Genomic DNA, 14,852 nt, shown 5'->3' on the forward strand with positions numbered 1-14,852 from the left:
ATCATTAAGTTAACTAGTCCTGTTATTTCTATGGTATGTCTTATTAATGTCACTGTTACTACAAGGGCTTTCCGGTCTGTGGCCTTCACGCTCTTGTTGAACTGAAGTTCTCATCACCCATCCAACAGCTGAAGTTTGTGAGGGTATGTTGGATATTGTAGTTCAGCGTCGAACCGGGCCGGGCAGGACACTGGGAAAAAACCCGATGGGCCCCAGCCCTCGTTGGCTCAGACCCGCTCCACAGAGCCAATGCTCCTGACCTCCCCCATCCGGTCGCATATAGAAGATGTGAAGCAGGTATGTGCCTGGTTGGGGGGGAGAGGGTCAGATGGGGGCTCTGCGACTGGGAAGCGGGGCCGTTGGGAGCCCTGTTGTGGCAGCCCCAGTGGGCCCTGCCCCCCCCAGACTCACCCTGTTGTAGTAAGGGAATTGTAAACCCTTCCTGAGAAAATCTGAATTCTATCAAATCTGAATTCTTAAAGGGAAACTGTCATGGGAAAACATGTTTTTTCTCAAAACACATCAGTTAATAGTGCTGCTCCAGCAGAATTCTGCACTGAAATCTGTTTCTTAAAAGAGCAAACTTTATATTTTGAAATCTGACATGGGGCTAGACATATTGTCAGTTTCCCAGCTGCCCCAGTCATGTGACTTGTGCTCTAATAAACTTCAGTCACTCTTTACTGCTGTACTGCAAGTTGGAGTGATATCACCCCCTCCCTTTCCCCCCCAGCAGCCTGACAACAGAACAATGGGAAGGTAACCAGATAGCAGCTCCCTAACACAAGATAACAGCTCCCTGGTAGATCTAAGAACAACACTCAATAGTAAAATCCAGGTCCCACTGAGACACATTCAGTTACATTGAGTAGGAGAAACAACAGCCTGCCAGAAAGCAGTTCCATCCTAAAGTGCTGGCTCTTTCTGAAATCACATGACCAGGCAAAAGGACCTGAGATGCACCTACACACCAATATTACAACTAAATACACTTGTTGGTTCAGGAATGACATTTTATATTGTAGAGTGAATTATTTGCAGTGTAAACAGTCATTTAGAAATAAAAACGACACCATAAAAATCATGGCAGAATCCCTTTAAGGGGCATATTTATCAACTCTGTGCTACTTTTAACTTTACAATGGATTCTGCCATAGGGTGGGAGGGGGGAAAAGAAAACAAGAAATAGTTTCTATTAATAAATAGGCTCCTTGAGTAAGGGCTCTATATATTATTACTTCCAACTTCCAAGGGAAGCAATATGCCAGCGTATTTATAAATGCTGATATTAATGTCACTTGCACACACCACACTCCTTATTCCTCCTGTTCTCTCTGTGTATTGAATGACGGGAAACACTTCTTATAAATAGTTTTTTATTTAAGCAAATTATAGGCGGAACCAGTAGCGGCTGCCTTTGTTAGAGAACAAATATATAAATAAAGCAGAAATCTTATTGCAGTCTGTTGCTGTGTAACACTCTCCAGAACCCACCAATCAGAATTCACCTACACCTATTCCATAATAAGGCGGCGAGAACAAATGCTGTTTGTGGTTTAGGGAGAATCAAGGGCGCAATAAGTGATTTGGGGGCCCCATTGGATGTCCAACCTGAATGTCCTATGACTCCCAGCATTTATCCCAGATGTCTATGATAAGAATATGAATCAGGTGCTTTTAGATGCATTTCCTCCAGGGGCCACAGATTAAATCATCTCAGTGTAATATTAAAAGCTGGATAAAATGTTGGTTATAGTAACATCCCTACTGACTCTCTCCACTTCTGTCTAATCACCAGCAGGGGGAGCCACAGTTTGCAGAGACTTTTGCAGCCAGGGCAGTGGGTATTATCTGGGATTTAGGAGGATTTCTTGAGCATCTGTAAGATTTTTGCAAATTCGAGTCTCTCGGCGATATCGATTGGACTTTCCCCATCCTGGAAAACAGAGAGAGAAGGAGAAATTGAGGTGCAAGTAAGATACAGTTGGCTTTTTATTTCTCATTTTCTGCTTGGGAAGTGGGGAACAGGGTTTCTGCATAACTAATGGTGCACTGGTCCCGAGATCAACTGTGAAATAATAATGGTTTATCTCTATGTCTTGCTAAATATCCATTCAACCTATCTATAAATCCCGCCAACCAGTGACTCATTAATACCTCTCTAATACGGCTGCCCTTAAATTAAAGTAACTCTTCCTATGCTGATGATTAAAGCCCCACCTTTGTCCGGACCCAATCTCCATGTGCATCTGAGTCCTGCAGCGGTTTGGGTACCAGCAAAAACCTACGGTACCCTGCGGGTAGAATTTCTGGGTACGGGCCGGACCAGGGGCGATCCTGGCCCCTCCTCCGCCTGAGCCCTCCCCCTGAAATTCGCTCAAAGTACCAGGAGCAGCATTTTTGCTGCCCCTGGTACCTAGTGGGGCGCTGCTGCCTGAGGCGACAGCCTCAACTCGCCTCATTGGGCCAGATGGGTCGCGGGTTTGGATTTCTGATCACGCCTACTTCCGATGATGTCACTTCCAGATTACAATGACAGCACTTCCTGATTCTTGATGGACAGCGGGTTGTGGGTCCGGGTTGGGGATAAGGTACTTGTGGGTCGGGTAGCGGGTCCAAACGGGTAAGAATGTCGGTTACCGGTGCGGATTGAAGGTTGCGGGTACAGGTTCCAAAAAATGGACCTGCGCAGGGCTCTAATCTGAGCTACTCCCTGACCTCCCCTGCATGAATAGATGGTCGGTATACATTAGCAGGGGAGAAAGGGGGGTTCAGGGGGGCATGTGGTGGCAGGGGGGGGCTCGGGGATGCAAGTCAAGGATGCGATTTTACCCCCCCAGCTTGACACTGATATTGTTCATGTACTTTTAAGATGCCTCCTTCCTGGTAGATCAATCTCAGTTTGTCCAACTAAATTGGAAGGAGGTTTCACTATCAGCATAGGAAGGGTTGCTACACTGCAAGGGCAGTCAGGTAATGAAAGACTCTACTTAAGGGCCATGCATAAGTGAGTTGATGTAGTTATATTAAAAAAAATGCCCTTTTCACTTTTCAATTAGGGACTGACTCAGCTCAGAAACCAGTAACCAATGTATTCTGCTTCAAAATATATTGATTAATCCTGTAGCATCAGATGAACCTGATGTGTGAAGAGCCCCTAAGCTCCGCTTCCCAGCGCCACTGAGCATGTGCAGTGCCACTGACACTCCTTTCAGTATATCAAATACAGAATTTCCAGCCATGTCCATTTACTTTGCAAATCTCAGTCAGTATTTAAGTATCAGTCAGTGCTCACCTTATTCTTGATGTTGGGATCGGCCTGAGCATCCAGAAGAAGCGGCACCACAGACTTGCTTTTCATGCGGCAGGCGTAATGCAGCGCAGTGTTCCCTTTCTGCAACACAAACCCGGGGGGCAAATATCAGCCACTGATAGGAATCCACTTTACCTTTTTCTATTTGATTCTTTATAAGGATGAAATGATGTAGGAGAGGCTTCAAAATGTCTAGTATTGGAAATTCCAGTCCATGTGATTGTTTAGTGGCTGGACCCTTGTATTTGAGGGGTACATAATAGTAAATGCAGTGACGCAAATAAAATCATTATAAAACCCTATAAGGGAGATGGACAAGACAAGGCAGCGCTAATTAACTCTCTAAATGGATTTTATGGGTCTAATGGATTCCTCGTTGGCTTGTTCTCCAAGGAATGCGTTGTGTTGCCACAGGGTCCTTCTATTCCATTACCATCCGCGCAGCCCAGTATAATGCAATCCATGCACAATGCAACTGAAATGTATACAGCACTTAATGCTCTCCCCTTCTGCACATGAGATCACCAGCGTTGGGCAGATAATGCTGCCGGAAGCTGTGGATTATGCACTAGTGACTATTAGACACATAACCGGCAGCTAAAATCAATGTGAGGGAGCAGGGATGAAATAAGGACAGAGGCCAGACAGCATTAACCCTGCGGTAGCTGAGCAAGTGCTGCAAAGTAATATCCCAGCAGGATCCCAGGGAAAGGGTTAAACATGATCCTGCACCTGTTTTCTATAGGGATATACTTCCTATAGGGTTATGGGAGATAGCTCATAGTACAAGTTGATCCAGGGACTGATCCGATTTTGCATCTTGGAGTCAGGAAGGATTTTTCCCCCTCTGAGGCAAATTGGAGAAGCTTCAAAACAGGGGTTTTTTTTCACCTTCCTTTGGATCAACTGGCAGTTAGGCAGTTTATATATAGACTTAAAAGGTTGTCTATGATGGACGTGTGTCTTTTTTCAACCTAACTTACTATGTTAGTTCCCCTTTACTAAAATAGACCCACCATAAACAGCGCCCACTGCACCCCTGCACAACTTACACTATCCACAGCATTGACGGACACCCCTGACTGTAACAGAAGCTTTATCAGCCGCTCGTTCTGCTTGGTCTTCGATACCTGGGTACAACAACAACAGCATGTTAGTACAGAGCAAGGGTATGAGTTCACTGGCACAAATGGGGGCATAAGAGCTAACACTCAAATAGGTTTCCCAGCAGAAATTGGAAGTAAAACTGGTGGAGGCTGAGGAGAATGCTGGGGTGACATTAAAGAGGTTTTTCACCTTTAAATTAACATTAAGGGGCAGATTTACATAGGGTTGAATATCGAGGGTTAATTAACCCTCTGTATTCGACTGCCGAATGTAAATCCTTCGAATAAAGAAGTTGAAGGATTTACCGCAAGTTCGATCGAACAATTTTTCTTTGACCAAAAAAACATTAGAAAGCCTATGGGAGACAGTACTTCGACTATCGAATGGTTGAATAGTCGAACGATTTTTAGTTCGTATCATTCGATTCGAAGTCGTAGTTGAAGGTCGAAGTAGCCAAAAAAAAACATTCCAAATTCGAAGTTTTTTTTATTCTATTCCTTCCTTCGAGCTAAGTAAATGGGCCCCTAAGTATGATGTAGAGAGTGATATTCTGAGACAATTTGCAATTGGTTTTCATTTTTTATTATTTGTGGTTTTTGAGTTATTTAGCTTTTTATTCAGCAGCTCTCCAGTTTGCAATTTTAGTAATCTGGTTGCTAGGGTCCACATTACCCTAGCAACCATGCATTGATTTGAATAAGAGACTGAATATGAATAGGAGAGGCCTGAATAGAAAGATGAGGAATAAAAAGTAGCAATAACAATAGACTTGTAGCCTTAAAGAGGATTTGTTTTTTAGATGGGGTCAGGGACTGCCGTTTGAAAGCTGGAAAGAGTCAGAAGATTAAGGCAAATAATTAAAAAACTGTACAAAATATATAATGAAGACCGATTGAAAACCAATAACATATTAAAAGTTTACTTAAAGGAGAACCACTCCCTGACTAATTCACTGTCTTTTTTTTTTCTTATTCATACCAAAGTCAAATTCAGTTTCTTCCTACAATTCGCCATAGATTTTCTTTCACATTGGCGGTTGGATTCTGCTGTGAGGCGGTATAAATCATTATCAGCTACGGCAAACATTGAAGCCAGTGTTGCGGAATATTGCAAAAAAAAAGTTGCTGAAAATGTTTTTGGGTGTGTCTGTGGGAAGGTCTCTGTTGGGACAGGTTGAGAATCAGAGGTCAGATGATCGATTAATGGTAATTTCTCAGCTGCTGGTATGTGGGCGGCGTTGGGAAAAACGGGACTGGGCAGTGGGACACTGGGAGAAATCCCGATGGGCCCTGGAGCTCATGGGCCCCTCACTGCATACTGGGATCTGTGGTGCAAGAAGAGGTTGGAGAGTTGGCCTCCATGACTGGGGTGATGGGCCCTTGGGTGACTGCCTGCGGCAGATTTAAATTGGAAAAGATTTCATATTTTACTTTTTATCACCAGTGACGAAATTGAAATTGTCTAGGAATTAGAGATGTATTATATACATATATCCAGGATTCCGTTTGGGAATTTTTCTAGGAAATGTTTCTGTATTTATCCTCTTTGTTTGTCACCTGTCCGATTTTGATCCAGACAGCCGTGTTTTTGTTTTGTCTGGGTCAAAACCAGAAACTGACGCGGTGATCAACCAATCGCCAAACGCCCTGTGACAACACAAGCCCATCCCTCTCCTCCTGTGACATCACTTTCCCAACTGGAATAAGGAGCTGGGAAACACCCAGTGGTGTAACTAGATATTACGGGGCCAACAGCAAATCGTTTTTCAGGCCCCTAAAATGTCTAGAGGTTGTCCTGTATTACCAATATTTAGGGATACACCGAATCCAGGATTGGATTCAGGATTTGGCCTTTTTCAGCCTGGCTGAACCGAATTGGAATCCTAATTTGCATTTGTAAATTAGGGGACGGGGAGGGAATTTGCGTGACTTTTTGTCACAAAACAAGGAAGTAAATGTTTTCCCCTTCCCACCCCTAATTTGCATATGCAAATTCGGCTCGGTATTCGGCCGAATCTTTCGCAAAGGATTCAGGGGTTCATCCCTACCAATATTTATTGCAATTGTATATGAATTAGGGCCTAATGGGGCCCCTATACCTCCTGGGCCCCCCTGCAGCCGCAGGGTCTGCTTCTATAGTTACACCACTAGTGACAACCCTAATTCGGCCAGGATTCTGCCTTTATCAGCAGGATTTGGCTGAACCAAATCCGAATCTTTAAAGGGATACTGTCATGGGAAAACATCAGATAACACATCAGATAATAGTGCTGCTCCAGCAGACTTCTGCACTAAAATGTGTTTTTCAAAAGAGCAAACCGTTTTTTTATGTTTAATTTTGAAATCTGACACAATGCTAGACATATTGTTAGTTTCCAAGGTTCCCCCATGTGACCTGCACCCAGGGAAAAACACAAACAAAGAGGATAAATACAGAAACATTTCCTAGAAAAATTCCATTTGTCACTGATGATAAAATGTGAGGGAAAAAATATGATTTTTCCAGACCTTTGGTAAATCTCTCGCTAAGGAAACAGATAAATATTGGAACATTTCCTGACTATTCAAGTTTTTCATTGTGATAGCATGTAAACAAGAAGATCTTTTCTTCATTTCCCATAATCCCCTGCATTGTTCTGTGCTTACCATGATTATGTAGCCCACGAGCAGCACAGGCATTAGGATTATTATGATCAAATAATCCAGGAACGAGAATCTCCTCCTGACGGCGTAGTGCAAACACGTGCGCTCTTTCTGCAGGGACAGAGACTTCTTTCAGTGCATCATGTTAAGTAATGGGTCACCTCTGAATGTTTAATGTACATGGGAACCCTCAGAATGTCTGGCACCCCTCTCCCTTTATTTATACTGACCCCCCATAGAGGTAAGTCGGCCAGATATCTAGGCCTGTTCTGCATAGACTTGCCCATTTTATAATATGTTCCTTGACCTGGGACCAAACAATCAGATCAGTAACATGAGTGCCATTTGGTGACTTCTTACGTTATTTGTGAGGTTGACATTGGCTTTCATAGAGAGCAAGTAACTAGCCACTTGCACGTGTCCCTTCCTGCAGGCGCATATGAGCGGCGTGTCCTCACCGAACTTGTCCTTTACGTTCAGATTCTTGGGGTCCTCTGCTAGAAGGAGCTGCACCTCTTCCAGGTTATTCTCGTAGGCAGCCTGACAGATTGGCTGTAATAGAAAGAGGGCAAAGGTGAGTGATTATACTTTCTTGTAAATTACTTATTTGCTTTGAATATTTGCATATATATGGGGTGGCTGCCATGTATTGGGTCAGGAGAGGCTGATGTATTGGGTTAGTGAGAAGCAGAGGCTGATGTATTGGGCCAGTCAGAAGCAGAGGCTGATGTATTGGGTCAATGAGAGAAGCAGAGGCTGATGTATTGGGTCAGTGAGAAGCAGAGGCTGATGTATTGGGTCAATGAGAGAAGCAGAGGCTGATGTATTGGGTCAGTGAGAAGCAGAGGCTGATGTATTGGGTCAATGAGAGAAGCAGAGGCTGATGTATTGGGTCAGTGAGAAGCAGAGGCTGATGTATTGGGTCAATGAGAGAAGCAGAGGCTGATGTATTGGGTCAGTGAGAAGCAGAGGCTGATGTATTGGGTCAATGAGAGAAGGAGAGGCTGATGTATTGGGTCAGTGAGAAGCAGAGGCTGATGTATTGGGTCAGTGAGAAGCAGAGGCTGATGTATTGGGTCAGTGAGAAGCAGAGGCTGATGTATTGGGTCAGTGAGAAGCAGAGGCTGATGTATTGGGTCAGTGAGAAGCAGAGGCTGATGTATTGGGTCAGTGAGAAGCAGAGGCTGATGTATTGGGTCAGTGAGAAGCAAAGGCTGATGTATTGGGTCAGTGAGAAGCAGAGGCTGATGTAGTGGGTCAGTGAGAAGCAGAGGCTGATGTATTGGGTCAGTGAGAAGAAGAGGCTGATGTATTGGGTCAGTGAGAAGCAGAGGCTGATGTAGTGGGTCAGTGAGAAGCAGAGGCTGATGTATTGGGTCAGTGAGAGAAGGAGAGGCTGATGTATTGGGTCAGTGAGAAGAAGAGGCTGATGTATTGGGTCAGTGAGAAGCAGAGGCTGATGTATTGGGTCAGTGAGAGAAGGAGAGGCTGATGTATTGGGTCAGTGAGAAGAAGAGGCTGGTGTATTGGGTCAATGAGAGAAGGAGAGGCTGATGTATTGGGTCAGTGAGAAGCAGAGGCTGGTGTATTGGGTCAGTGAGAAGCAGAGGCTGATGTATTGGGTCAGTGAGAAGCAGAGGCTGATGTATTGGGTCAATGAGAGAAGCAGAGGCTGATGTATTGGGTCAGTGAGAGAAGGAGAGGCTGATGTATTGGGTCAGTCAGAAGCAGAGGCTGATGTATTGGGTCAGTGAGAAGCAGAGGCTGATGTATTGGACCAGTGAGAAGCAGAGGCTGTTGGATTGAGAAGAGAGAATGAGACATTGGATATTAACTGGGGGTGATGTGCAAGGAATGTATAAATCATTGTCTAATGCAGATTAAAATGAAATGTTGGTACAATTCTTGTCTGTTGGGGAAATCTGGGAGTTGTAGTTCAGCCATATCAGAGGGCTGCTGTTTCTTTCCTTGGTGTCAATCAGCACAATATTGTTTAAGAATGACCCGGATACACAAACCTTCCCCTCCCTGTGTGTAAAGTCACATCTCTCATACATTATTAATGCTCCTTGTGTATGAGAGACTGGGGAGCAGCAGGAATTCATTTGTGTGTGACTCATACTCTGCTCTACCCTGTGCCCACGGGCCAAATAGTAACTACTGAGTCACACAATTTATTCACTACTATGAGTTGCCCGCCCAGTGCACGCTTGCTTCTATTATACTATCAGCTCTTACTCAGCACCACGTTTACCCTTTGGATCACATTAACCCCCAGCGGGATTCATAGATTCCAATTCAGCTTGTTCTCCACTTAAATGCACCAAATGTCCCAATGTGTGTGGCTTTATATGGTCACAGGACCCTCAGTGACTTCTAATATCCTTATCATTTACAGTAGGGGGTACATTATCCCTTATAATACATGAGTGATACTCAGATTTCCCTGTATAACTCAGCCTGCAGCCTTGTGCCTTTATATGTTCACAGGACCCTCAGTGACTTCTAATATCCTTATCATTTACAGTAGGGGGTACATTATCCCTTATAATACATGAGTGATACTCAGAGTTCCCTGTATAACTCAGCCTGCAGCCTTGTGCCTTTATATGGTCACAGAACAACCCCTCAATGACTTCTAATATCCTTATCATTTACAGTAGGGGGTACATTATCCCCTATAATAACTTTAGTAGAAAACATAAGGTTCCATGCTGTGTGAGTGGAACATCCCTTCCTTGTTTATCTGCAGTCAAACATATGGGGCAGGATTATATAAGGGAGAATAAGGCTCCTGGGAGAGCTCACCTAACCTTCACCTAAGGCAGGTACTGGAATCTCTCTCCCCACCCATTCGGGTGCTGTCCCATCAGACTGACAGACAGAACAGCTTAGGGGAATCTGAATGTTCTGGTTCTGCTTGTTCCTCATCATATACTCACACCTCTAGGCTATAGGATACAACAAGCACAGTATATTTGCTGACTCGAGGGGCCCTGGAGTATTAAAGGGTTGCTTAAACTTTACGTTAACTATTTGTATCATATAGAAAGGCCAATTCTAAGCAACGTTTCAGTTGGTCTTCATTATTTATTTTTTATAGTTTTCCAATTATTCGCCTTCTTCTGACTCTTTCCAACTTTCAAACGGAGGGTCACTGACCCCTATCTTAAAAAAAACAAATGCTCTGCAAGGCTACAAATGTAATGTTATCACTACTTTTTATTCCTGATCTTTCTATCCAGGCCTCTCCTATTCATATTCCAGTCTCTTATTCAAATCAGTGCATGGTTGCTGGGGTCATTTGGACCCTAGCAACCAGATGGCTGAAATTACAAACTGGAGAGCTGCTGAATAAAAAGCGAAATAACTCAAAAACCACAAATAATAAAAAATGAAAACCAATTGCAAATTGTCTCAGAATATCCCTCTCTACGTCATACTAAAAGGTAACTCAAAAGTGAACAACCCTTGGGGTGCCAGGCTGATCTGTGCTTATAGTGTACATAGGGTTGGCAGCTTAGCCCAATATCTATAGAAACACATACAGGAAATAATGAATAAAGGCGGTTTAAAATACTGATGTATATTTTGTCATGTTTCTGCCTGTAAAGCTCCCCATAGACACGACGATTCTTCTTGCCGAACAACCAATTTTAGGGAAGTCAGACCAATCCTTCGAAATTATCGTGCGGTTAGTGGGATTCGAACGATCGTACATCTTACGATTTTTCAGCCGACATCTGTCAGGAAATTGATCGGCCAGGTCAATAAATCTTTGTCGGTCCCAGTGCAATGTATCTATGTTTGCAGGGACAAGCAGGCAGCTCCCCTTTGTTTTCCTCGCAAATTGGTCTTTTTAGTTGATGGTCAATTCGTACGATTGTTCCGAGAAAATCGTGGTCTCACCATGAGGATCAGATCTTTTAAAAATCTCAACATCTATGGCCAGCTTAAGGGTAAGGTCACACTGGGAGATTGGGAGAGATTTAGCTGCCCAGTAGGGATGGGCGAATTTGACCCATTTCGTTTCGACAAAAATTTGCTGCCGGTGAAATGTCGCCGACGCCCATTAAAGTCTATGGGCATCAAAAAAATGTTGTCGAGTGGAGAATTTTTTTTGATGCGGGTCTTTTTTTTTTTGACGCACAACGCCATACAAGTCTATGGGCGTCGTTTTTGCTGCGAAACAAGGCGAAAAAATTTGCGCATCCCTACTGCTCAGCGACGAATCACCTCTTCTTTGGGACGACTAATCTCCCCGAACTGCTTCCCCCTGTCCTCGCCTGCTAGAATGAAAAATCGCTTGCGGCATGGCACTCGCTGTGCTTCATTTTCCAAAGTCGCCCGAAGTTTCCTCGTGAGGCGACTTCAGACGACTTTGGAAGAAGCAGTTCGGGGAGATTAGTCGCCCCGAAGAAGATGAGATTTGTACCCGGCCACTAATCTCCCCAAATCTGCCGATGTGACCTTACCCTAAATGATCAATTGCAATGAGTGTGTCCCTTATACAGTCCTGCACCAATCACTTATTGCTTTAGGTTGTGTATGTGACAGAGAGTCTTGCACGTGCCCCCCATAGTGTAACATTAACACTGCAATGTTTAACCCTTGTTATTAACCCTAAATATTGTATCTCAAAGTAAAACTGACTCCTGTGCTTATATCCTTTCAGTACTTGAAGAAAAAGTTACTTTAATACATTTCCCTGATTTTACATTTTCCCGGATTTTACATCATTTTTTCCTGGTCCCCTGAAAAACGTAACACGGGGGTTTTAGTGTAGTTTCCTTTAATCGTGAAGGGCCTCTGCTCTCCCAGCCCCTCGATATCCAGACTGTGGGTGCAGCAGGTGCAGTAGAAATCCTTCTAACTGAGAGTGCACAAAAAAATCACTCCCCCTTGATCACAGCTTTATCCAAAATAGCTCTAGCTGTAACATGGTGCTGAAACATTCCGTGTATAAGCGACAGGATTGTGCCAGTGGTTTTATCAATAGGAGAGAGAGATCTAATTGTCAAATTCACAAGCCCCCTGGGCCCTGGGCCCTACACTGTCCACGGCTCTGACAAACAGCTTCTATAAACAGAGAGATGGTATAACAGAGCATTCTGTCCCAGTGGCTGCACAGATCCTATCTGATCCCCATTGTAAGCAGCAGTCCTGTCCTGCTTTATGGCAGCTGAGATTCTAGCTATCTGTATAACAGAACATTCTGTCCCAGTGGCTGCACAGATCTTATCTGATCCCCATTGTAAGCAGCAGTCCTGCGCTGCTTTATGGCAGCTGAGATTCTAGCTATCTGTATAACAGAACATTCTGTCCCAGTGGCTGCACAGATCCTATCTGATCCCCATTGTAAGCAGCAGTCCTGTCCTGCTTTATGGCAGCTGAGATTCTAGCTATCTGTATAACAGAGCATTCTGTCCCAGTGGCTGCACAGATCCTATCTGATCCCCATTGTAAGCAGCAGTCCTGTCCTGCTTTATGGCAGCTGAGATTCTAGCTATCTGTATAACAGAGCATTCTGTCCCAGTGGCTGCACAGATCCTATCTGATCCCCATTGTAAGCAGCAGTCCTGTCCTGCTTTATGGCAGCTGAGATTCTAGCTATCTGTATAACAGAACATTCTGTCCCAGTGGCTGCACAGATCTTATCTGATCCCCATTGTAAGCAGCAGTCCTGCGCTGCTTTATGGCAGCTGAGATTCTAGCTATCTGTATAACAGAACATTCTGTCCCAGTGGCTGCACAGATCCTATCTGATCCCCATTGTAAGCAGCAGTCCTGTCCTGCTTTATGGCAGCTGAGATTCTAGCTATCTGTATAACAGAGCATTCTGTCCCAGTGGCTGCACAGATCCTATCTGATCCCCATTGTAAGCAGCAGTCCTGTCCTGCTTTATGGCAGCTGAGATTCTAGCTATCTGTATAACAGAACATTCTGTCCCAGTGGCTGCACAGATCTTATCTGATCCCCATTGTAAGCAGCAGTCCTGCGCTGCTTTATGGCAGCTGAGATTCTAGCTATCTGTATAACAGAACATTCTGTCCCAGTGGCTGCACAGATCCTATCTGATCCCCATTGTAAGCAGCAGTCCTGTCCTGCTTTATGGCAGCTGAGATTCTAGCTATCTGTATAACAGAGCATTCTGTCCCAGTGGCTGCACAGATCCTATCTGATCCCCATTGTAAGCAGCAGTCCTGTCCTGCTTTATGGCAGCTGAGATTCTAGCTATCTGTATAACAGAGCATTCTGTCCCAGTGGCTGCACAGATCCTATCTGATCCCCATTGTAAGCAGCAGTCCTGTCCTGCTTTATGGCAGCTGAGATTCTAGCTATCTGTATAACAGAGCATTCTGTCCCAGTGGCTGCACAGATCCTATCTGATCCCCATTGTAAGCAGCAGTCCTGTCCTGCTTTATGGCAGCTGAGATTCTAGCTATCTGTATAACAGAGCATTCTGTCCCAGTGGCTGCACAGATCCTATCTGATCCCCATTGTAAGCAGCAGTCCTGTCCTGCTTTATGGCAGCTGAGATTCTAGCTATCTGTATAACAGAACATTCTGTCCCAGTGGCTGCACAGATCTTATCTGATCCCCATTGTAAGCAGCAGTCCTGCGCTGCTTTATGGCAGCTGAGATTCTAGCTATCTGTATAACAGAACATTCTGTCCCAGTGGCTGCACAGATCCTATCTGATCCCCATTGTAAGCAGCAGTCCTGTCCTGCTTTATGGCAGCTGAGATTCTAGCTATCTGTATAACAGAGCATTCTGTCCCAGTGGCTGCACAGATCCTATCTGATCCCCATTGTAAGCAGCAGTCCTGCCCTGCTTTATGGCAGCTGAGATTCTAGCTATCTGTATAACCGAGTATTCTGTCCCAGTGGCTGCACAGATCCCCAGCCCCAGGGTTTTGGACCCTTAGCCACGCAGAGTGGCTAATAGGAAGGGCTAGGAAGGCAAAGGAAATAATTCCATGACTCTTTGAATATGTGTAACTGTGTTAGTAAAGTGGCTCTGTATTATTTCCAGGATTTATAAAATTAAATAAAAATATGTAGAAAAACAGCATGATAGTTTCCCTTTTAAAAAAAAAAGAGTTGTGTTTGGGTGGAGGAGGCACAATGATATCACATAACTGGGGAAACAGGATTTTTGCTGTGGAATGAAATCCGGGGACGATTAAACTCTATAAGGTCTAAAGGTCTATAAGGGATACATGAGTTACTGTATACAGGATTGCAAAATAAGACATTCCTATTTCTAGGGCTTACGGGGAAAAATCTTTATCCAGGATTCCCCCTGACCCCCATACTCCTGACCCCCAGCAGTCCTTCTATGATCAGACTCTGTTGCTTTTGCCCTGTGGGCACGACGCTGGCAGTAAGATACCCACATACCTCAGAGTAAAGAATTCCCATGATCCCTTGATGGATTAGCCAAGTCCTCTTCTTGTCTGGGGCCCCGCACTCTCTGGGCTGCTGCCTTCCCTTGTCCCACAGCAGAGTTCTGAAAATACCCCCCAAACAATGGCCGAGACCTTCCTGTAACCTGAGGATCCCAAGGTGCAAGTGTGGAGATCCTGATGAGCCAGATCTGTACTGGGTGCCCAGCCCAAAGTGTCAGGTTACCCAATTCGATGACAGTTGTGCACGGGTTGCAACACAACCCTCCCCGTTCAGTTCCTTCCTAGTTAAGGTGCAGGCAGCCCAACTTTACAACTTGTTGCTACAGCAGCTTGTGCTCATCATCTGTTACTCACATCCTGGGCATATGGGACGGGCTG

General features: G+C 44.6%; 1 protein-coding gene across 1 annotated transcript; it reads right to left on the reverse strand.

Annotated features, from left to right (window-relative positions):
• Positions 1 to 1,096: 1,096 nt before the first annotated feature.
• On the reverse strand, positions 1,097 to 14,852 carry ankrd22.L (ankyrin repeat domain 22 L homeolog). Its single transcript, XM_018225037.2, has 6 exons — positions 14,467 to 14,852; positions 7,423 to 7,614; positions 7,066 to 7,173; positions 4,366 to 4,443; positions 3,296 to 3,394; positions 1,097 to 1,936 (listed from the first exon to the last, which is right to left on the reverse strand). Exons 1-6 carry the CDS (start codon positions 14,485 to 14,487, stop codon positions 1,859 to 1,861), a joined length of 576 nt encoding a protein of 191 aa, XP_018080526.1. The 5' UTR covers positions 14,488 to 14,852; the 3' UTR covers positions 1,097 to 1,858.

This window comes from Xenopus laevis, chromosome 7L (assembly GCF_017654675.1).
Source record: "Xenopus laevis strain J_2021 chromosome 7L, Xenopus_laevis_v10.1, whole genome shotgun sequence".
Lineage (NCBI taxonomy): Eukaryota > Metazoa > Chordata > Amphibia > Anura > Pipidae > Xenopus > Xenopus laevis.